The sequence below is a fragment of the Oryx dammah genome, unplaced genomic scaffold (genome assembly GCF_014754425.2).
Source record: "Oryx dammah isolate SB20612 unplaced genomic scaffold, SCBI_Odam_1.1 HiC_scaffold_22, whole genome shotgun sequence".
NCBI classification, from domain to species: domain Eukaryota; kingdom Metazoa; phylum Chordata; class Mammalia; order Artiodactyla; family Bovidae; genus Oryx; species Oryx dammah.
The window spans coordinates 32,866,997-32,890,272 of NW_024070206.1; the positions used below are offsets into that span (position 1 = coordinate 32,866,997).

At 38.9% G+C, this 23,276-nt stretch overlaps 1 protein-coding gene across 1 annotated transcript in view; it reads right to left on the minus strand.

Moving 5' to 3' along the window:
- Positions 1-7,897: 7,897 nt before the first annotated feature.
- Positions 7,898-23,276, minus strand: part of CDH2 (cadherin 2) — a 241,712-nt gene continuing 226,333 nt past the window's right edge. Inside the window, exons 15-16 of the mRNA XM_040264779.1 lie at positions 20,850-21,014; positions 7,898-9,317 (exon numbers count right to left, since the gene is read on the minus strand). Of these exons, the coding sequence (XP_040120713.1) occupies positions 9,111-9,317; positions 20,850-21,014 (372 nt within the window). The 3' untranslated portion in view covers positions 7,898-9,110. The remainder of the gene's footprint in view (positions 9,318-20,849; positions 21,015-23,276) is intronic.

Consider the following 23,276-nt stretch of genomic DNA (forward strand, 5'->3'; position numbering starts at 1 on the left):
AGCCTGAGCATAGTCACAAAGACCCAGCAGAGCCAAAAATAAATAAATAAATAATAAAAAAGATAAAGGTAACATTCTTAAACTTGAAGATTCCTATTCAAAGTACATTAGTTTCAGAAAAAATAAAAAAATAAAAACAAATTACTGTAGAAGCTGACTGGTGTCCATTTGGTAATTAAGTTTATAAAGCATTGCTGAACACATAAATATTTCTAAGAATTATCCTTAAGGTCATGTTCAAACTTTTAAAAATTGAATAGATTAACTCAATATATTAAAATATATATTGATTGGGTATTAGAATATCTCAAAAATATCTATAACCTTTAATGTTTCTGATTCATAAGCATGTTTCTAGTCAAGAGACCCACTTTACCCCAGTTCATTCCCTATCTATGACTAGGCACTTAAAATAATCAGTATCACAATCTTTATGTAGACTTGTATTTTGTTAAAGCAAATTATGAAGAGTAAATATATTCTCATACTCTTAAGTTGCACCTATAGTCAGCACAATCGTTTGTTATTAAGAGAAATTAAGGGAACGTGAATTACTTTACATCTACAGATAATCTTCCCCAAATTTATTTTAGCTGCTGTAGCAACATCTCTTCTTCCATCCAGAGCTTTTAATTAGATCAGCTAACAGAGAAAAATTGTGATAAATGAACTTTCATTACCAACCTTATAGAAAAGCTCATGATCTATCACTACGTAGCATCCATAAAAGACTGAATTTGCTGCATCAAGAAAAAGGGAAATAGTTTTATTGCTTTCTCTCTCCAAATACCTTCATCAGTTCAGTTCAGTTCAGTTGCTCAGTCGTGTCCGACTCTTTGCGACCCCATGAATCGCAGCACTCCAGGCCTCCCTGTCCATCACCATCTCCCAGAGTTCACTCAAACTCACATCCACCGAGTCGGTGATGCCATCCAGCCATCTCATCCTCTGTTGTCCCCTTCTCCTCCTGCCCCCAATCCCTCCCAGCATCAAAGTCTTTTCCAATGAGTCAACTCTTTGCATGAGGTGGCCAAAGTATTGGAGTTTCAGCCTCAGCATCAGTCCTCCCAATGAACACCCAAGACTGGTCTCCTTTAGGATGGACTGGTTGGATCTCCTTGCAGTCCAAGGGACTTTCAAGAGTCTTCTCCAACACCACAGTTCAAAAACATCAATTCTTTGGCGCTCAGCTTTCTTCACAGTCCAACTGTTGCATCCATACATGACCACTGGAAAAACCATAGCCTTGACTAAACGGACCTTTGTTGGCAAAGTAATGTCTCTGCTTTTCAATATGCTCTCTAGGTTGGTCATAACTTTTCTTCTAAGGAGTAAGTGTCTTTTAATTTAATGGCTGCAATCATAAAGGGGGTCAATCAACTGACACTTTCCAGGAAGAGATTTTGTCTGTTGTTGAGCACATGGTAGAAATACACTCGTCAGGTATTTTATATTCGTCTGGCATCACTGACTCAATGGACACGAGTTTGAGTAAACTCCGGAAGATGGTGATGGACAGGGAAGCCTGGCGTGCTGCAGTCCATGGGGTCGAACAGAGTTGGACACGACTGAATGACTGAACTGAACTGATTATCTGATAGCATTCCCTAGGACAGTGACACTTCAGGTTAGTATGGCTTTCTTTCCCAGTTTTCCAGTTTTTTCCTTTGAATACGAAAATGATACGATTTTTCTCTCATGATGAAAAACTATTTAAACAAACAACTGTAAAACTGCAAGGTAAAAACAAAAGTAGAAATGGACCTATATTTTTAATGCCTTTACTCCTTTTATGCCAGTGAGGTCAATCAGTTCACATGCCATTGGTCTGGAGACACTGTGAAGAGTAGCGAACTATTAGTGGGAGCACTGTCTTACTTGCCCAGTTCACGGAGGTTACCTCCAAAAATACATGATTGGAGATTACTGGTTCCAAAGATGGGGAATTGCAACAACCAAATCATTATCAAGACTAATGTTTTGGCCAATTCTTATTTATAATGTCTGTTTGAAAATGGCAGTAAAACAAATCTAAATTTATATGTTGTTTTGAAGATATAAAAGGCAAAAGTATTCAAAAATTATTAACAGTATAGAGATGGACCGAGGGATAATCAGACAAATGCAAACACAAAACAAATAGAAAAAAAGCAGCCAGGTATGGCTGTATAAAGGACAGACAAAATGGAATTTAGGGCCCAAAGCACTAAAAGCCATCAAGCAAGACATTTCTTATAAAAACTAAAATCTAAACTAGAGGATAGAACAGTTTTAAGCAGACATCAATATGGCCTGAAATACAGAATCTAAAATGCTACAGAAACTGACAAATACTAAAAATAGTAAAACACTAGATATTTGAAGAAAAAAGCCACCAGGACTAAAAAAATGTGTACACTATAATGAAGTGAATAAATAGTCTATATCAATAAATCAAAGTTAGGTCTTTGAACAGAAAAATAGACTTTTAACTACTCTGCTGAAGGAAAAAAGAAAAAAGTAAAAGAAAAGGACACATAACTTCAGATATGAAACAGATTTTTTAAATGCTATATGGAACTTATTATCAATAAATTTTTTAAATGTTAGATACTTCCTCAGGAAGATGTGAATTATGAAAACTGGTCAAAAAGAAAGACAAGACCTAAATACACCAAGTCCTACTGGGGAAAGCCTGTCCTTACAATGGTAAAATTGTAGGAGAAGTATAACAAATTTTTGTGAGTTTATAATCCCAAGTTTATATAAATTATTCCAGAGCACAAAACAATGGCAGTCTTCCTAATTCTTTATTTGCAGCCAGAATAAATTTAGGACTAATACTGAACAAGAATAATGGAAAAATACAAAAGTATTAAAAAATTTCATGTAATTTTAAGTCTTAAGTAAAATCACAGCAAATCAAATATATCAGTCCATTAAAAGGACACCATTATGACCAAGTTGCTTCAGTCGTGTCCGACTCTTCTCGACCCAGTGGATTGTAGCCCGTCAGGTTCCTCTGTTCACGGAATTTTCCAGGCAAGAATACTGGAGTGGGTAGCCACTCCCTTCTCCAGGGGATTTTCTTCACCCAAGGATCAAACCCGTGTCTCCTGCATTGCAGGCAGATTCTTTACCACTTATTCACCAGGGAAGCCCGTGATCAAGGAGGGTTTATTCCAAAAGTTTGATTCAATACTGGAAAACCTAATGGCATATTTCACTATATTAATGGATTAATATTTTATTATCTGCATGGATGAAGGAAATGCATTTTATAAAATTCAACATGAAGATTCATAAAATCTCTATGTAAGCTAGCTATATCTATGCTTATAGGAGATTTTATACATAACGATGAAATACACAAAACTATCCTATTATAAAAATGATTAAAGCTTACAATTTACATTGCTACTAACTATACAGGAAATAAACTAAGTATTGATTTTTGAATAAGGAAAAAAAACTTCATTATATACAAGTATAAAAAATTATCAGAAATATCTGAGAAAATCATTTAAAAGCTATTGGAAATCATACAAGAGTAAAATGAGGATTAGAAACAGGAAGATAAACAAACATGAATAAATTTCCAATACAGCGGTAAAAGAATCACTTGAAAAAATGCTGCAAAAGTAGATTGTTTTAATGAAATTAAAATTACAATACAATGTCTAATGAAACTTTATGAAAGTGTATATATGATCTGAAAGGTGAAAGAGATATTAGATGGAATAATAGAAGAAGCTATTAACTCTTCACAGCTGTGTAAAATTTCCAAGAAAAATTGTTACAGAGCTTGACAAAACTTTCTAAACTTAATGCACAAAAGAAATATAAATTTAGAAAATTTTTATTAGAAGTAAAGAACAGTGGGAGAAATGGCTTGTCAGAAATGATGTTCTAGTATAAAGATCTTGTAATGTGCATGAATTAAGTAAATGATCAATGGAACAGAATAAATGATTTAGAAACAATCAGACATTTCTATGGGATCAAGGTTGGTTATGATTGGGTTAATGAATGGTGCTTAGAAAATAGACCACACATTTATAAGTATTTTGAAAGTTAGATTTCTACCTCATACAAAATAATTTCCAGGTGAATTAAAGAGCTAAGTAAGTGCAAAGCAAAAAAAAAAAAAAAAAAAGACAACAAGAGAGGGTAGTAATTGTATAATTTGGAGGTGAGAAGACCCTCTCAAAAACCTACAGTTGAAAATACTGACAGAGTAGATCACAAAACACAAACGTTTATCAGTAAAATATCATAGGCAAATTTACAAGATTGGCAAAAGACCAGGAAAAAAAAGGCACGTAAGTTCTTACTTATCAACTGGAAAAAGCCAACTAATTTAATAGGGAAACAAACACAGGCAATTCAAAGAAACAAGTGGCTAATAAACATAAGAAAAATAAATCACCAACTAACGTCATTAGTGACCAGGAAAGTCTTAATTACACGAGATTATTTTATGTTGTCTATCATATTGGCAAGACTTTTAAACACATGTAATGTTTCAGCTTGTTGAAGATGAGGATGCATACACTTTTATAAGTGTTGTTGGGAGAGTCAATTGGGGTAGTATTTATTAGAGCAATTTGGCCATGTCTCATTAAAATTTAAAATGCACACATTTTTATCATGAAAAACAACCCATTTCACAGAGATTCTAGTACTTTGTATGCAAGTTTATTATTGGCAATGTTGCAGAAGTGACTCAAATCACTAGATATGACCTAGAAGAACATGCTTCTGGATTGGTTCCATAAACCACGTTCATAAATATAGTTTTCAAGGTTTTATTACATCACATGGTTACAATCACTTTGCAGAGTATTTGAAACTACTACTGTGGCCTGACTTAAAGGCTACCTTCCAAAGAAAAAAGAAAAAATCCTTGGCTAGATTGTCTTACATTCTGTGGTTACTATTTTGAGCAGCATAAAATCATTTTGCTAAAGAAGGAAGTTGCTGGCTTTTAGAAAGCCTTATCATCTTTTAGCTAAAAGGCACTTTAGAGTAACATTAAAATGCTTATAATTTTAGCCATATTTAATTAACTACTCTCCACGTTCTTTAATCTAGCAATTCCATCTCCAAACATCCTATTTAGAGAATACTCCCAGGCAGAGAAACATGTACAAGGCTATTAACCGACTGTAGCATTTTCTACCGTAGCGAAAAAATCAGAAACAACCAGTTCCTTAGGAAATGGTTACACTATATGGCCATATTAAGGAATACTACATAGCAATTAAAAAGGATGAAGTAGATATATATACTAATATGAAAAAACTTCCAAGATTCACTCCTAGCGAAAAAGACAAGTTACAGAAAATACATAATGTATCATCCCATTTTCATGAAAACAAAATAAAATCTTTATGGAAATCTGTGTGTAAAAATGCTTTTTTGGAAAAGAATATAAATATGTACATATCATTAATAAACAGCTGAACAGAAGTTCCTCCTATATCAGAGCAGGGGACTTCTAATTTCTGGTTCCCATTTTTTTTTTCCCCCACAAAGGAAACCTAGTCATGCATTACTCCAGCAAAATACAGAAGTTTTGAAAACAACTGTGTTTACATTGACTGATTGTGTATATATAAAATGCTTATTATTAGTGCTAAAAATTAGTACATTGAGAATTTGGTTACAGACCACTACAATAAAGTGAATATCACAATAGTCAGCCACAAAATTTTGGGGGGGTTTCCCAGTGCATATAGTTATGGTTATACTATACTGTATTAAGTATGCAATGTCTAACATATGCACATACCTTAATTAAACAGTACTTTATTGTTAAGAATTGCTAACCATCATCTAGCCTTCAGTGAGTGATAATCATTTTTGCTGGTGCAGAGTTTAAAATGTCGCAGAAATTACCAAAATGTGGTAAGCTTGACTCAATGGACATCAGTTTAAGCAAACTCCAGGAGACGGTGAAGGACAGCGAAGCCTCGCATGCTGCAGTCCATGGGGTCGCAAAGGGTTGGATACGACTGAGCGACTGAACCACCACCAAAATGTGACACAGAAACAAGACTGAACAAATGGTGTAAAAATGGCACGAGAGATGTGCTTCATGCAGGATTACCACAAATTTTCAATTTGCTAAAAAAAGGCAGCATCTGTGAAGCCCAACGGGGCATAAAAGGGCATAAATGGCATAAAACGAGGTTTGCCTATGTTAGAGATGTATGTGCCTGTTCAGTCGGTCAGTTGTGTCCGACTCTTTGTGACCCCATGGACTGTGGCCCCCCAGGCTCCTCTGTCCATGAGATTTCTCAGGCAAGAATACTGGAGTGGGTTGCCATCTTCTCCAGGGCATCTTCCTGACCCAGGAATCAAACCCAAGTCTCCTGAATTGGCAAATGCATTACCACTGAACCATCAGGGAAGCCCGTGTTAGAAATAGTCTGTCACTGAACATCAATCCTAAGAAAGTAATTGGAAGTGTTTGTTACCTGAGTGCTATGAATTTTAAATGCTGAGATGTTTGATTTTAAAAAGACAGTTTTCACTTGAACATACGGTAGTACAGAGGTGCAGTCTAAAGACACATTTTAAAAAGACTATTCCAATCAGCAAATTTACTAAGTATCATTATGAAATTGCAGAGATAAGCTCTGGCATTTAAAGATTAGAAAAGTGAGAAGAAAATATTGCTTACAGAGCAAATTGATAGAAAAGTAAATTTCACTCTCTAGTATGAAATTAAAGCGAAAAACCACATGGAGTTAGAGGAGGTATACTGTATTAAGTTTTTTTCCAAAGTGTACAATATAAGTATATGTAATGTGATAATGATCATAAGGAATATAGGAAAAAGCAGTGAGGATTTTCCAAGATTCTTAAAATTCATTTATGAACCACAGTGTGCACTGAACAATTTTACAAAATTGAATAAGGTGATTTTGCTTTTCTGTCCTCTGTGACTACATCAGCTAATGCTGTAGTACCGTGTGCTTGAACTTTGTGGAGTAGATTTTAAGTGTTCTCACCACATACACATACACACAGAGACACAAAGTGTAACTGTGTGAGGTGATACACGTGGTAAGCGACATGACTGTGGAAGTCACTTCATAACGTATACATACACCAAGTCATCACAGTGTATGCTTCAAATATACATTTTATTTGTCCATTATACCTCTTTAAGAAAGTTAGGGGGAAAATTGGTCCAGTTAGTGAACAGAAGTCAAGGCCAAGTGTATTTCACTAGACACATCAAATGGTGGCTTCGATGGAGTGCCTGGGAATTCCCAGCATCCACTGCACTTTCCAGGGCCAAGTCTATCACTTTTCAGTGAGGTCTTCCTGCTGTGGGTGCTCTAGTGCAGCGGTCCCCAACCTTTCTGACACCAGGGACCGATTCTGTGAAAGACACTTTTTTTCATGGAATGGAACTAGATAGTTTCGGGATGAGTCACACACACAATATCTATGATGCTAATCTGACAGGAGGCAGGGAGTTCAGACAGTAATGTGAGTGATTGGGAGTGGCTGTAAATACAGATACAGGTCTGTGGCCTGGAGGTTGGGGACCCTTGCACTAGTGGGAAAAGCCTGTTAGAGTCAGTGTAACCACAGACAGGAGCAGAAGGGAATAAAAGCACAAAGGATGTTAAGAATCACACAGAGTTCACTGACTTGATTTGCATATACCACCTTCAGGGTAGTCGATTCCTGAGCGGCTTGATGTTTTCCTTCTATGATCAGGTTTTCTCCACTGCTCACCGGACACAGCTGGCTGCCACGCTAAGCGCTTTTTGATAGTGAACAGTGCAAGAACCAATTCATACTTTTGTACTGCAGTTCTCAATGCAACTCCAGGACCTGGGATTTTTGCAACATTTCAAAGCATCTCAAGTAGAAAAGAAAAAGTTCAAACCAGTCACCAGATCCAAAATTAGCATTTTATTCAGAACGCTGGGGTCAGAGGTGTATCATTTATATTCTGGTACACAATTCAGAGGCAAAGCTGTTGTCAGAAGTCTCTCCAGTTTAAAAGCTTTTTTTTTTCATTTTTTTTTTAAAAACACACACTGCAGTAGTGCCACCAGTATCAGGCCACCCCTTTCATTTCTTGCCTTTCCTTTTTTTTTTTTTTTTTTTGGTACAAATTATGTAAAACATTTGTGCTAAGAACTTTTCTCCCTCCCCAAACAAAAAAAAAAAGAAAATTAAAAAATAAAAAAAATTAAAAAATTAAAAATTGAGTATTCTAACTACAGCTCAACAATTGAATCAAATGTCACTTTGTTTTGTAAATACTTTATCCATAACGAAAGATATAAACATGCAAAAAACCTGAATCCATAGTCCAAATAATACATACACATGTTCTGAAGTTTCTGCACTTCTCCATAGACTATGCCAATAAAACATTATGTACACATACCATTTTTACAGTGAAGTGGAAAAAATACAGTAAATAAAAAAGTGTACATGGATTAAGACCAAAATGTGTCTAACATTCTAGTTTATGAAAAAATTCAATTTTGCTACAAATTGGTGATATGAAAACTCCCTTTATTTGCAACCAGCTGCGTAAGTTTTAAGATTTTAGTGGAAAAAAAAAAAAAACAACAAGAAACTAAAGTCTAAAACTAGAAGTAATGTACATTTTCCAATCTCATGGTCTCAGCCCCCAAGATAATAAAATTGCTCCATGAGTGGTTTGTCTGTTTAATTTCATATTTTTAATAAAAGCAAACGCGATGTAACAAAAGCGTGTCGAAGCATATCATGGTTTAACTTACTGCTCCCACCACAAAATATTTTGTCTTTTACTTATCATTTCAGAAATCAGTACCATTAAAGCCTTAAACATAAAACTAATTCCAATCTGAAAAAGGTACAAAAAGGCACATAAAATCCCAGTGCTTCTGTACTGTAAAATTCAAGTGTAACTGAGCTCAGTGTTTTTCCAAACAGTATTGGATCACCGATATTCCCTCTGAGCCCAAATTGGTTTGCAGCCTCTGCCAAAGCCTCCAGCAAGCACTGTGCTAGTAGACTACAAAGTTAAAGCCTAGCTTCTGAATGCTTTTTGGGAATATCAGTTGCAATTGTTTGTACTTGTCCAAAAACCAAGTTCACCCTGAAGTTCAGTCGTCACCTCCACCGTACATGTCAGCGAGTTTCTTGAAGCGGGGCCCCCAGTCGTTCAGATAGTCATAGTCCTGCTCGCCTCCACTACTGGAGGAATTAAGGGAGCTCAAGGACCCGGCCGTGGAGCCACTGCCTTCATAGTCAAAGACTAGGAGGGAGTCGTAGGGCGGAGCGGTGGGATCGTTGTCAGCAGCTTTAAGGCCCTGCAGTTGGAAGACAAGGATGAAGAGGGTTACAGTGAGCGAATCCACAAGCAGACGCTAGTGGTCCTGTGGCATCAAACACCTGTTTGTAAGTTTCCACCTGCAGACCACCACACGTGCAACCCAGAGAAACTGGGGTTATCACCATGTTTGAAAGTTAGACGAAAATCAATGGATGTGTTTCCTCTGCAAAGAAAGAAGTGTAAGGAATCTAGCTCAGTGAGGCTGAGACATACCATGGGACGGGGTTAACTGGAGAAGGCAGTTCACAGGCGACAGAAATGAACCACCAACAGCCTGCAGCTAGAAAGGGAGGATCTTAAATGAAGTTTGGTAATGCATCAGTGTAACACTGCATCGGACAGCACTAGTTTTGAATTATCACGCGTGGAGTGAGTTACATGAAACAATATGGAAGGTTATGAAATCATGTGATATGTGGCCCCTGATCTATGTAGAATCAGAGTCATAAGGTTTTGACAACGAACTGGCTTAGCAGAAATTATATGCAGGGCAAAAAGAGACATAGAAATGAGTGCAATAGTGTCCCTCTATAATTTACAACCTAGCAACAGGCATGACTATAGTATGAGACACATGATAGAAAAGTAACAAAACTACGAAATTTAGGCAAAAATCATCAGGAGGCTAAAAATAAACGCTGACTGGCTCGGAGAGCTGGGTGTTCAAGGAAGAAGTGGCATTCTACCTGACATAAATTTGGAAGGGTATCAAAGGAAGAATAAAGACAGGCCAGATGCGATTATAATACAAGGAAAGTTAGTCACTAAGTTAATAAGGAACAGAGTGACTTCTACCATCCACAGACTCTAGAAAAGTCATGATCCAATATCAATACACAGTATAAATATTGGGGCAGTGGAACCTAACAATCTAAAATTATATATATATATATTTTTTTACACACACATGCACACACACACACACACACGGCTCTTAAAAATAACTGAAAAAATAAGAACCAGTGAAATGATTATCAATAAACTTAACTCTTGCACAAAGATGCTTTTTTATATATAACTCATATATCTGCAGCTAATTCATAATTACTCTACAAAACCTTAATAATTTAATGTATGTCTATTTGCCACATACTAAGTATTTATTTAATTTTTTCCCACTTCCATTCTAGCAGTCCAAGATAAACCACGGTTGGTCTCCAAACAGTCACTCCCTCTCCCCGCAACTCTGCTTTTTTAAATTTTGGTGGGCTCATTAAAGCTCCTCTTGTCCAAGATGTGATGAACTGTCCATCTTTAGATCAATCCTTCCAATCCACATGTGCTTCATGAATACATGTTTTTTTTTTTAATCAGAAGAAAAGGAAAAAGAGCATGAAAATTACAGTCAGTATGTGTAGTGTTAAGAGGTCAGACACTGGGGTGACACCTCAGCTCTGCACAGTACAAGTTTCGGGACTTGACTGAGTTTCACCAGCCCCATTTCCTAATCTGGAACTGTAATCACAGTAATACAATCATTATGAAGCCCAAATAAAATAAAGGCTACCTAAGGGTATCGCCCCACAGGATCTGAAACTTGTTATAGCTCAGGAATATTAGTGAACTTTTTTAAAAAAATTAAGTTTAGATAAAAAAATTCTTGCTTTGGAATTTGAATAAAGAAAAATAAATGTGGAGACGACATGTTTTAAGGGAATGATCGGAGGCAAAAGGAGAAGGGGACAGCAGAGATTGAGATGGTTAGATAGTAGCACAAATTCAATGGACAAGAATTTGAGCAAACTCTGGGAGATGGTGAAGGAGAGGGGAGCCTGGCATGTTGCAGTCCATGGGGTTGCAGAGTTGGACAAGACTTAGAGATTAAACAAAAACAACAAAGGTTTTAAGAAACAAAATGGCAGCTGCTTGACTTCAACCAAAAATTTTTGAAAAAAGTACACACTAACACTTCCTCACGCCCGAGTCTGTTTCCCCAACAATCCTAACCTTTAATTAAGTACCATTTTTCGTCTTTTCAAGTACACTATAACCCAGACATGCCTGTGTAAAGTAAAATAAAGCAAGTCTTCCTCAAACTACATCCATATATAACACATAAATAATTTTGGATAGGATTTTCTTGACTATATTTACAGAATAAGCTAAAGGACAATTCTGTTAAGCCTGAGATGGGCAAACTCCAATTTCTCAAAATTCCTGATCTTTTTTTGTGGCAGATTGTGTTACTGTCCTCAGTGATTCACCATCCTCTCCCCATGGGGGGATCACACGGGCCACCCTGGAGCCAGCTGACTTCCCCAACCCATGGCAGGCTTGGCCACCCGACTGGCACTGGCCAATGAATGGAAACAGAAGCATGGAGACCAGAGTCTAACGCTCCATCAGCCCCTCATCTTTCCCCTCTGCCTGCCAGGAGAAGGGTCTGCACCAGGGCCTGAGACTTTCAGAAGTATTTCCCCCTTTTTTCTTTTGGAGCTCTACAATGTTGTATTAGTTTCTGCTGTACAGCAAAGTGAATCAGCTCTAAGTATACATATATCCCCTCTGTTTTGGATTTTCCTCTCATCTAGATCGCCACAGAACACTAACTAGAGTTCCCTGTGCTATATAGGCAATTCTCATTAGTTATCTGTTTTATGCTTAAGAAGGTCTGCACCAGAAGCGAGTTTTCCTTCTGCCTGGATCCTGAAACACAGAAGACATGTGGATCACGGTATCAGCACAAAACTGGAAATACAGAAAGGTGAAGACTAAGATGAACTGGAAAGCGACAATGGTGTGGCATCACGTGTGCCTGGATTCCAGGAGATGAAAGCCATGGCCTGTGTTTCCTGTGACTTAGAATAATTACTGGACGCTGCCTGGTTTTCACTGGGGTGTTAAAGGGCCTGAGACTTTCAGAAGTATTTCCCCCTTTTTTCTATTGGAGCTCTACAATGTTGTATTAGTTTCTGCTGTACAGCAAAGCGAATCAGCTCCAAGTATACATATATCCCCTCTGTTTTGGATTTTTCTCTCATCTAGATTGCCACAGAACGCTAACTAGAGTTCCCTGTGCTATGTAGTCAATTCTCATTAGTTACCTGTTTTATGCTTATGAAGGTAGCACCAGCAGTAAAGAAGCTGCCTGCCAATGCAAGAGATGCAGGTTCGATCCCTGGGTCAGGAAGATCCCTTTAAGTAGGAAATGGCAACTCACTCCAGTATTCTTGCCCAGAAAATTCCATGAACAGAGGAGCTTGGCAGGTTGCAAAGAGTCAGACATGACTGAGCACAGCACAGCAGTGTATCTATGTCAATCCTAAGCTCCCAATCCATCCCACCCCATTTCCTGCTTGGTATCCATGTTTGTTGTCTATGTCTGTGTCTCTATTTTCTGCTTTGCAAATAGGGTTATCACTTTTCTAGATTTCACATATATGCATTAATATATGGGATTTGTTTTTCTCTTTCCAACTTACTTCACTATCTATGACAGTCTTTAGATTCATCAAAAATATTTCTTAAAATTTTTTAACTCCTACCGTGGCTTTCTGATCATTCTGATAGTTGCTGAATCTATGTTTTATTTCTACATTAAAAAAAGTGGTTAAGGCTATAAAACCCATGAGAGGTCACTGCTAGCCAAAACATCAAACACTGTCTCAGGTTCTTCTGATTACAAAAGGGCAAATCTCACTGAACTTTTCAAGAATTCTTAGGCAAGCCATCTTTCTGGGCTGAAGGTTAAGTACTTTAAGTCCCTGCCACTTGGTGAGCACTGATTTTTATCCGAGAATAAAATATGACTTTTCTGGGTAAGGCATTATATAAATTCCGGGTACTATTTTGGTAATTCTAAAAAGATTATAGTCAAGTCCCTAGAAACTGATCATGACAGGCAGGCAACCAAAGCAAACATACAGATAAATCTCAGGTGGTGGGGGCACAGAAGCTCTGGTTTTTCCTTATGGAATTTCTTTTTTAAAATTTATTTTTGGCTGTGCTTGGTCTTTGTTGCTGCGTGGGTTTTCTCTAGTTGTGCTGAGTAGGGGCTACTCTTCGTTGCAGGGCACAGGCTTCTCATTGTGGCGGCTTCTCATTGCAGAGCACGGGCTCTAGGGTGCTTGGGCTCAGTAGCCGTGACACACAGGCTTAGTTGCCCCACAGGACATAGAATCTTCCCGGGGCAGGAATGAAACCCAAGTCCCTTGCGTTGGCAGGCGGATTCTTACCTACTGTATCACCAGGGAAGTCCTTGGGATTCCTTTATTTGTTGGTGTGGACACCATTTCACACTGACATACTTTTGCCAAATTTACAAAAAAACTATATGTGTTTCTCTCTCCCTATTGGGTCTGACTACATCTATAAGAGAATGTGTTTGTTTCACCTTTCCTAGAGAGGCAGATCTTGAACTCTGGATAAACCTGAACTAGTTTCTGCAGTCAGCTGCCTCTGTCATATCAAAGCTGCAGCTCCGGCTGAATTCTTGCTGAGCTTGTATTTATAGACTTCTGATCCCATGTTTTATGGTGGAGACATGCTTTACAGGGACCATAAACACCCACATTCTTGTGTGAAGGAACACATTAGGGATATAAAACCCAAGAGTCAGTCCCTAACAGTCAGTCCCCTACTGTCTCAAATCTACTGCCTCAGTTCAGGTCATCATTACACCCTGCCTCAAAGTGTTAGTTGTTCAGTCATGTCCAACTCTGCAACTCCATGACTGTAGCCTGCCAGGCTCCTCCGTCCATGGAATTCTCCAGGCAAGAATACTGAAGTGGGTTGCCATTTCCTTCTGCTGGGGATCTTCCTGACCCAGGGATAGAACCCGGGTCTCCTGCACTGCAGGCAGATTCTTTACTGTCTGAGCCACCAGGGAAGATCTCCAGGGAACATCCTGCCCGGACCATGGCGAAATCTTCTCTAGCGGATTTCCATGTCCCCAGGACTCTATCTGCTTCTATCTTGCCGACTACTGTTGGTTCCTCTCTCAGACATTATTTGATGTCACACCCCAACCCCAAGTAAAACTTTCTGACTGCTATCCCCTGTAGCAATGCTTCCAAAATAAGGGAGGAGTCCCCTTGGGGGTATGAAAGATGATTTTTAAATGGTGTATGTGTGTGTTAGTTGCTCAGTCGAGTCGGACTCTTTGCGACCCCATGGACTATAACCCTCCAGGCTCCTCTGTCCACGGGATTCTCCAGGCAAGAATACTGGAGTGGGTTGCCATTTCCTTAAATGGTGCACAGGCATTTTAAAACAATTATTTTTATTTAAAAGAAGTTAAAATTGATAAAATATTTAAATACATCATAAAAACTGTTTGCAGACATGGAAAAGACTAGGAGGCGTTACTTAAATGCCTGAAGCTGGATGTTAGGACAGAGTCAAAACCCTTCAAGGAGCAGTCATTTCACCTTTCCCGTGCAACTCTTCTCAGTTCCAGCAACCATAACTGAATTATTCACTAAATTATTCAGCAAAATCCCCTCAAACCTAAAAACATCTTACTTTTGGAGTATCTCCATGTTATTTACATATTCATTTCCTGCTAGCTGAAATGTGATTTCTTTTGTTTAAAATGTCCTATGTCATATTTTTTTCATTTGATTAATTTCCATCCATCTATCCATCTGTTTAAAGGCCATTAAAAATGTCACTTCTGTTTCCTGGAATTCTTCTCCAAACCGTGACTGAGAGTAGTTCCTGTGGTCTCCCTGGTCCTCTTTATTTCTATCGCCATACTTTGGTTATACTGGGTCATGATATCCCTTTCTGCTGAGGTGGTTCTGTACTCCTTTCAGATGCTGCACACGCTGCTTGACATCCAACAGCTATTCTAGATGGTAATTTGTACTGTTGTCCTGGGCTTAGTTTGCTCACTTTGGCACCTTGCTCATGTTTATATTTATACCTTTCAGAAGAAGCCAGGATTTAGGTTTAAAATATCTGCAAATATAAAAGTATATCATGATCACGTGAAAGTGAAATTACGTGACTTATGAGTGCCAACATTACTACATCCTTTTTTGGAAAATTCACTTTACTTCAGCTTTTTAATTTTTTTTGGAACTAAAAGTTTTTTACTTGTTTTATTTACAATTAAAGGGCAGTACAAAGTTTTTACTCCTGAATAGTAGCTTGTAATGATAATATGATACTGATAATAATTAAGAGATTTTACAGTCACTATACTAAGCACTTTATGTGGACTGTATTATTTCATCCTCACTGCAATCTTAAAAGGAGGGTCTATTATTATCACCATTTCATAAATAAGGAAACTAGAAATATAAGTGATTACATCCAAGGACTCTAACCTTGTACAAGGTAACAGAGCTGTTAAATGAGGCACCTGGATTTGAACTTCAACGCCTAACTCTTGTAAGAGTGGACAGAGATATGTTTAAAAGAATATATTAAATTTAATTACTGGAGAAAAAAGGCAAATATTTTAAACTTTGGTAGTTTTAAATAAGTTATTCCAGTAGTACCTTCCATACATTTTAAAATAATATTGACTGAAAGTTGGCCTTTTAACAGAAATATGCCCTTGGTTTTTATATTTCTGAGATAAAGAAATACACAGGACTAATATAGTTATTGGAGGTATGCTAATATCTACTGTTGGCCTGAGATTAAATTACTTTTAGTTTCAACTTTTCACCCTCCGAAGATCTTATTTAAAAGTCTCAAAACAGAATGAAATTCTGTGCTTGAAATTCAAAATGTGTGATTTGTTTTACGTTATCTACCAGTCTAGAAATGTTATCATTTTTGAGATTCATTATTTAAATAAACAAAATAGAAACTGTTCTCATGAGCTTACATATTCTTTACATCTATAAAAACACTCCAATTATAATCTCCACTATATTCTTCTTCCTTTGGAACATTCAGTACTATGCTAAATCAAGTAAAACCTAGAGATAAAGAAATCTGTTTGCATTTTAAATGTAGTTATAGGTGTCTTCAACTCAAAACTTTACCTGTATTTATTTTTATCAGTCTAGTTATAGAAAGATACTGAACAAGTCTTAGTGGGTGTATTAGATCTACACAGTGAGTTTGAATGTTATCTCTCATTTAGGTCTTTTAATGGTTTGATTCCACTGAACTTTCTCACAGAACTGATCATCACATCCCTGGACTCACTTTGTAGTTGTTTTTTGTGACCCCTTAAACGCCTTAGACTTTCTTCTGTGTCCCAAAGTAGGGCATTTCTAGGTATAGACTCTGGGTTCTCCTTTCTCCTCCACATTTCTCTGTCTTACAATCACAATCAGTTTTGAGGATTTAGCAGTCATTTGGGGAATGATTTCCAAACGCGGTCCTCTTGTCCATTCATGTACTCACCAAACCAGTTTGCCCACAAGGGTCCCCCAGGGATGCACTTTTCCCCCTGTACCACCGGAGGCCCCTAAGGGATGAGAAGGGATGCCTGGATAGGAGTAATGGAGGGAGGTGAGTTGTAGGAACAAGCAGATGCCGCTGGATGGTGCCCATCCTTACTCTGTGTGCCTGACCCTTCATGGGCAACTAATATCTAGAAAAAGAGCAAAGGGCACTCTAGGCAGGAAAAACAGGGTGGGGCCCGGAGCTGGCATGGAATTACAAGCTGAGATAAGCAACTAGAAGTAGAGGTCTCTGTTGCCTGCCTGTAGAATGCAGGTGGGGGAGGGGCCTGAGAGGAAGCTGGATCACCGAGAGTTAAGAACCAGATCCAACGGGGCATCCTGTGCCTGGCAAGGGGAAAGTTCAGATACTGGAATGTTTGCCTGGTATGGAGATCATGCTAGGAGCAACTCAGGGAACTCATATGGAGAGCCTTGCCCTCTACTGTCTTATCTATGTATCCCTGGCACTGGATGTACACAGTAGCTATATGGTAGCTGTCTGCTGAATGAATGATCCTAAACCAAGCTCAAGAGGACTGCCAAATGAGCCATTTCTAACAAAGGCAGACAACTTTCAAATTATGAATGGGCTGTGTTTCAGAAGTTGATGTGTAAAGTCAGTTGTTTGGAACAACGTTTTTCACTTAGGTATTCACACATTTGTTATAATCTCTAGCCACTTTTGAAACCGTGTACCTGAGAAAGGAGATTTCCACATGGAAATTCCTACTGTGTACCTCTTCCTACTGTGCCATTAGAACGGTTGGGTAACTGAACCTTATTACCTAAATAGTCTCCTCTCTTTACTGAAGGAAGTCCAGTCATATTTTTTTCATAACTGGGGACTTCCCTGGGGGTTCAGTGGCTAAGAATCCGCCAGCCAATGCAGGGGACACGAGTTCGATCCCCCGTCTGGGAAGATATCCACACGCTGTGCGGCAACTAAGCCCGTGCGCTTCAACTACTGAAGCCCAAGTGCCCTAGAGCCCGCGCTGCACAACCAGAGAAGCCACTGAAACAAGCAGCTCACGCTCCACCACTAGAGAGTAGCCCTTACTCGCTGCAACTGAAGAAAAGCTGCACAGCAACGAAGAACCAGCACAGCCAAAAATAAATAAATAAATAGTGCATACCCCACACCTGTCACAGTCCTTGAATTCCTTGAAACGACACAATCTAGGAGCTACTCAACACAGTAGATGCTCAGGTTACACAAAGAAGGTCAGGAAATAACCCTCATCCCAGAAAGAATGGTCATGCTGACATAGGAGAGAGAAATACCAACAGTTACACCCCATGTGAGGGCTATGACCCAGGGAGCATCTTGGTATTAATAATAACCCCTCACAGAGGTACTGTAACAGCTTCAGAGAGAAGAGGATATTTGAGCTGCATCTGAAGGCTAAATGGGTATCTCCTGACAGTTAAGAAGGAAGGGCTTTGGAAAAGCTGTTGCTGTTGTAAAAGTTGTTGTTGTTTAGTCGCTCAGTTGGAAAAGTTAATTTATAGTTAAGCCTGTGATGTTTGTGAGGGACTACAAATAGTTTGGTGGGGCTACAGCACAAGAAGGGAATATGGATGGAAAGGAGGGCAGGACAGATTACAAACAGCCTTAGAAATGACCCTTAGTGCTTGAACTTTGTCTTGAGAAAAGAGGAGTGTCTCGACAGAATAGGAGTCCCACAGAACGGTGATACTTCAAGGAAACCTTCAAGTGAGCATTTGTTGAATTTCACTGAAGCCAGAATTCTTGCTTTATGAAAGTCCAGTGTCTATACCTACATTTAGAAGATTCACCAAGTCTTGAAATCCAACAACCACAGGAAAAATAATAAGGATGAGAGCTAAATTAGAAATAAACTCATCAGGCATGCTTACATAGTCAAAAATATCTAGTTACGTGTGTGTGTATGTATATTCCTGCTAATTCCCCTAACCAAGCCTATTGTATAAATAATCTGGAAAAGTCAGGGCATATTTTTATACATAAAGGAGTTACCTGTACTTTGTTTTTGCCTTCTGTCAGCTTTTAAATCATGTCTACTACAAATTAACCTATTAACTATTTAACAGAATTGAATAGACATGTTCAAAAAGCAGCATGTATTTTAGGAATAGATAGTAATGAATATTTGTAAAGACAGATTAGCTAATTGTGTTTCAAAACTTTTCCTACCAACTATAAGAGCATCTAAAAACCTAAGGTAGATTGATTATGTAGATGTAATATATGACTGTTTCAAGGAAGCCTAGGAAATGGGGCTTCCCTGGTGGCTGAGATGGTAAAAAAAAAAAAAATCTGCCTGCAATGTGGGAGACCTGGGTTTGATCCCTGAGTCAAGAAGATTCCCCCGGAGGAGGGCATGGCAACCCACTCCAGTATTCTGGCCTGGAGACTCCCGTGGACAAAGGACCTGGTGAGCTACAGTCCATAGGAAAGAGTTGGACACGACTGAGTGACTAACCCTTTCATTTTCAGGAAATGAATCTTATCAGCACAGGACTGAAGGCAATAATATACAACAGATGCTTTCCACTGTGAAAGGCGCCGAGACCAATCCTGGTCTTGCTGTTTCTGAATGCTAGGACACGGCCAGAGAACATGAGTCCTGTCATATATTCACAATCAATATCAATATGTATCATTCTCTTAAACTAACAATAAAAATTCCAAAGAAGAATTGCAGCAAAACTGTAGACATGATCAAAAGAAGCAGTATTAAATCATTTGACTTCAAAACTTCAGGATTACATGTAGCAGAACTCTTGGTCAGTAATGAAATAAAAGAATGCCATAATAATTTTGACAGTGGAAATCACTATCTGTTATATTCAACAGAGAATTAGCCTGCCTCTTGCAGAAGCTCTTAAAACTCCTCAACTAGACAAGTATTTAAATCACTTTTTTAATTTAGCTGCTCTTCCTGCTAATCTTATTTGATGGAACTCTCCAGTTGTTGGGTGCATCTGTGCTAAGTTGCTTCAGTTGTGTCTGACTCTTAGTGACCCTAGGAACTATACCACACCAGGCTCCTCTGTCCACGGGATTCTTCAGGCAAGAATACTGGAGTGGGTTGTCATGCCCTCCTCCAGGGGTTCCTCCCAACCCAGGGATCAAATCCGTGTCTCTTATGTCTCCTCACTTGGCAGGTGGGTTCTTTGCCACTGAGTCACCTGGGTAGTCACTGAATTCTCTTCATTTGTGGGATTCAAAGGGTACAGTGTGAGGGAAATGAAATTGAGCTATTATTGCATGTATTAGTGCTAATAAATGAAATTAGAATACGCTATATCATTGGGGCTTTCCTGGTAGCTCAGCTGGTAAAGAATCCACCTACAATGCAGGAGACCTCAGTTCGATTTCTGAGTCAGGAAGGTCCCCTGGAAAAAGGATAGGCTGCCCACTCCAGTACTCTTGAGCCTCCCTGGTGGCTGAGTCGGTAAAGAATCTGCCTGCAACACGAGAGACTCGGGTTCGATCACTGGGTTTGGAAGATCCCCTGGAGGAGGGCATGGCAACCCACTCCAGTATTCTTGCCTGAAGAATCCCCAGGGACCGAGGAGCCTGGCAGCCTACAGTCTAGGGAGTTACAATGAGTCAGACATGACTGAGCGACTTAAACACAGAGCATAATATCTTTAGCCTATTGATTACTTATAATCATGGGAAAAATCCTTGGGAGAGAGTGTGACTAATACTGGTAACATATAAGGCTGTGATTTACAAATACAGAATAGTAGTTGACAGATCTCTTTTGGGATGATCAGAGCCATCTCATCTGTTCTGTTACTGAAGTCACATTGGCTTTTGCACAAAAATAACATTAAAAAAAAAGAGCTGTATTTTAATGAACTACATAGCTATGTTCTCATCAAATTGTCGTCTCCATTCTGTTGTTTAGTTGCGCAGTTGTGTCCAATTCTTTGCGATCCCATGGACTGCAGCCCACCAGTCTCTTCTGTGCATGGGATTTTCCCGGCAAGGATACTGGAGTGGGTTGCCATTTCCTCCTCCAGGGGATCTTCCCAATTCAGGGACCGAACCTGCATCTCCTGCACTGGCAGGTGAATTCTTTATCACTGAACCACCCGGGAAGCCTCAATAGTACTGTTAGCATCCAATAAACATCCTTTTAAAGAAATCGAATCTCTCTCAGCACCTCATTAATGAAATCCCCGATGTCCCCTGGGTGCGGGGCTGCAGATCGAACCGGGTACTGGGGCTCCGCATGGACGGGCCTCTCATCCAACCGTCGGATTCCAACTGGCTTGATGGCATCCGGCTCCACCGTATCAGGCTGCTGGAGCTGGCTCAAATCGTAGTCCTGCAAGAGACAAGGCCAAAACCCCATGGGAGATGGGCATGAGGATGGAAACTTACAACCTCTGTTTTTAAATGCATACCCAGAATGCACAGAAATGAATGAAATTTAACATAATGGAAAAGTTGCCACTACGAGCTTTTCATGTTATGATTAAATATTGCTTTCACGCAGCTCTTTCTTCTGTGTTTTTCATTTCGACAGTCTGTGCGCCATCTGCTTTCCTATGTTCCTCATCAGCTTCCAATGGGAAACAGCAGTGAGAGGACGTCCCGCTACAAAATGACTAAAAAATCGACTGGAAAATACGGTAGTACCACAGAAGCAAAAGTGCTCATTAAATGTTGATGGGGTTCAGAACAGGCTGCCCCCAGATATGGCAACGTGGCATATTAAATATCTGAAGCTCAAGCACTCTTTTAAAAAACAGCTGAAACAGGAAACTCACTCTGACTCTCCCCATCTCACCTTTCTTCTCTGAAACAGGTCACAAAATTCTGATGTGAAAGGCATCCCTCTCTTTGAACCAGGAGGAGCGAAACCCTCCTCACCACCAGAGACTAGCATTTAGGACCAAGAACTCTGTACAAAGAAACTTCCTTTTTTATGATAGCAAAATTATGTGTTTATGATATAAAACTCAGAAAATTAAAAATTATAAACAGAAAGTGATCTCATCTATAATTCTACAATGTTTAACAGTCATATTTGGGTGTATTTGGTTATAATAAAATGCTATTATTTTTTAAAAATTTATTGGAGTATAGTTGATTTACAATGTTGTATTGGTTTCTGCTGTACAGCAAAGTGAATCAGTTATACATATACATATATCCACTCTTTTTTAGATTATTTTCTCACATAGGTCATTAGAGAGTATTGAGCAGACTCTCCTGTGCTATAGAGTAGGTCCTTATTAGTTATCTACTTTATATATAGCAGTGTGTATATGTCAACTCCAATCTCCCAATTTATCCCTCCCTGTTCTTACCCCCTGAGAGTCACAGGTTTGTTTTCTACATCTGTAACTTTATATCTGTCTTGTTGATAAGTTCATTTGTACTCTTTTTTAATGTTCCATATATAAGTGATATCATAATATTTGTCTTTCTCTGACTTACTTCACTCAATATGTCAAACTAACCCTATTTTCCTAGTCACTTCTTCACCATTTACTACTCTAAGCCCAAGACCTTTGTCTTATCAATTCTCTACAAAATTACTGTTTCTTTGTCTACAGGGTATAAACACTCCCAGCTCTGGTCGCTTCTTCCAGGGCCTGCATTCTCTTGTAGGGATTCTCATATGGCGGCAAAAGTTCCATCAAATGTGTCTGTTCTTCTGTTAATCTGTCTTTGTTGGTTTAATTTTCAGACCCAGCCAGGGACACTAGGAGGGTAGAGAAAACTTTTCCCTCCCCTACAATATTATATTGCTTTAATACTAAAAAAAAAAAAAAAATTGTTGTAAGTGTATTTTCCTTTACTTAAAGGAAAAGCTTTAGTTCATCAAAGTTTCGAGACCACTCTTCTCTTCAAACATCTGTAGGAAGTGTGCGCATGCTCACTTGCGTCTGACTCTTTGCGACCCGGGGGTCTGTAGCCTGCAGGGCTCCTCTGTCCATGGAGTATTTCAGGCAAGAATAATGGAGTAGGTTGCCATTTCCCCTCCAGGGGCTCTTCCCAGCCCAGGGATTAACCCACGTCTCCGTGTCTCCTGCACTGGCAGGCAGGTTCTTTACCACTAGCACCACCTGGGAAGCCCCCTCAGTGCCTAGAGTCTGCACACTATTATTGGTGGGACCAGTCTGATCTGTGGCCTTTTTTCTTAAAGAATGGCTTTGACATTTTTAAAGGGTCATTTAAAACAGTGGTAACAACGAACAAGAAGAATATCCTACTACTGAGACTATATATGCGCCCCGAAGCCTTACCATTCAGCCCTTTACAGAAAAAGTTCGCCAACCTCTGGCTCGGAGGTATGAGGCTAGGGAGTGTGTACTCTCTTCCAGAGCAGTCCTGGGGGCATGTCTTTGAAACACAGCCTGTCCACTTCAAGAGGCAGAAGAAGGATGGGAAGAAGGATGCTCTGGGCACTGGTTGGACCTTTAACTATTTTTAGCTTTAGCATCAGCCAGCTGAACAGCAATGTACAAAGACACTAAGTATAATGTGGAAATGCATCAAAATTTTAGGTTTGGGCAAATACTTTATATTTTTCAAACCTCTAAATTCTAGTAATAAGAAACATCACATCCCTAGCTTA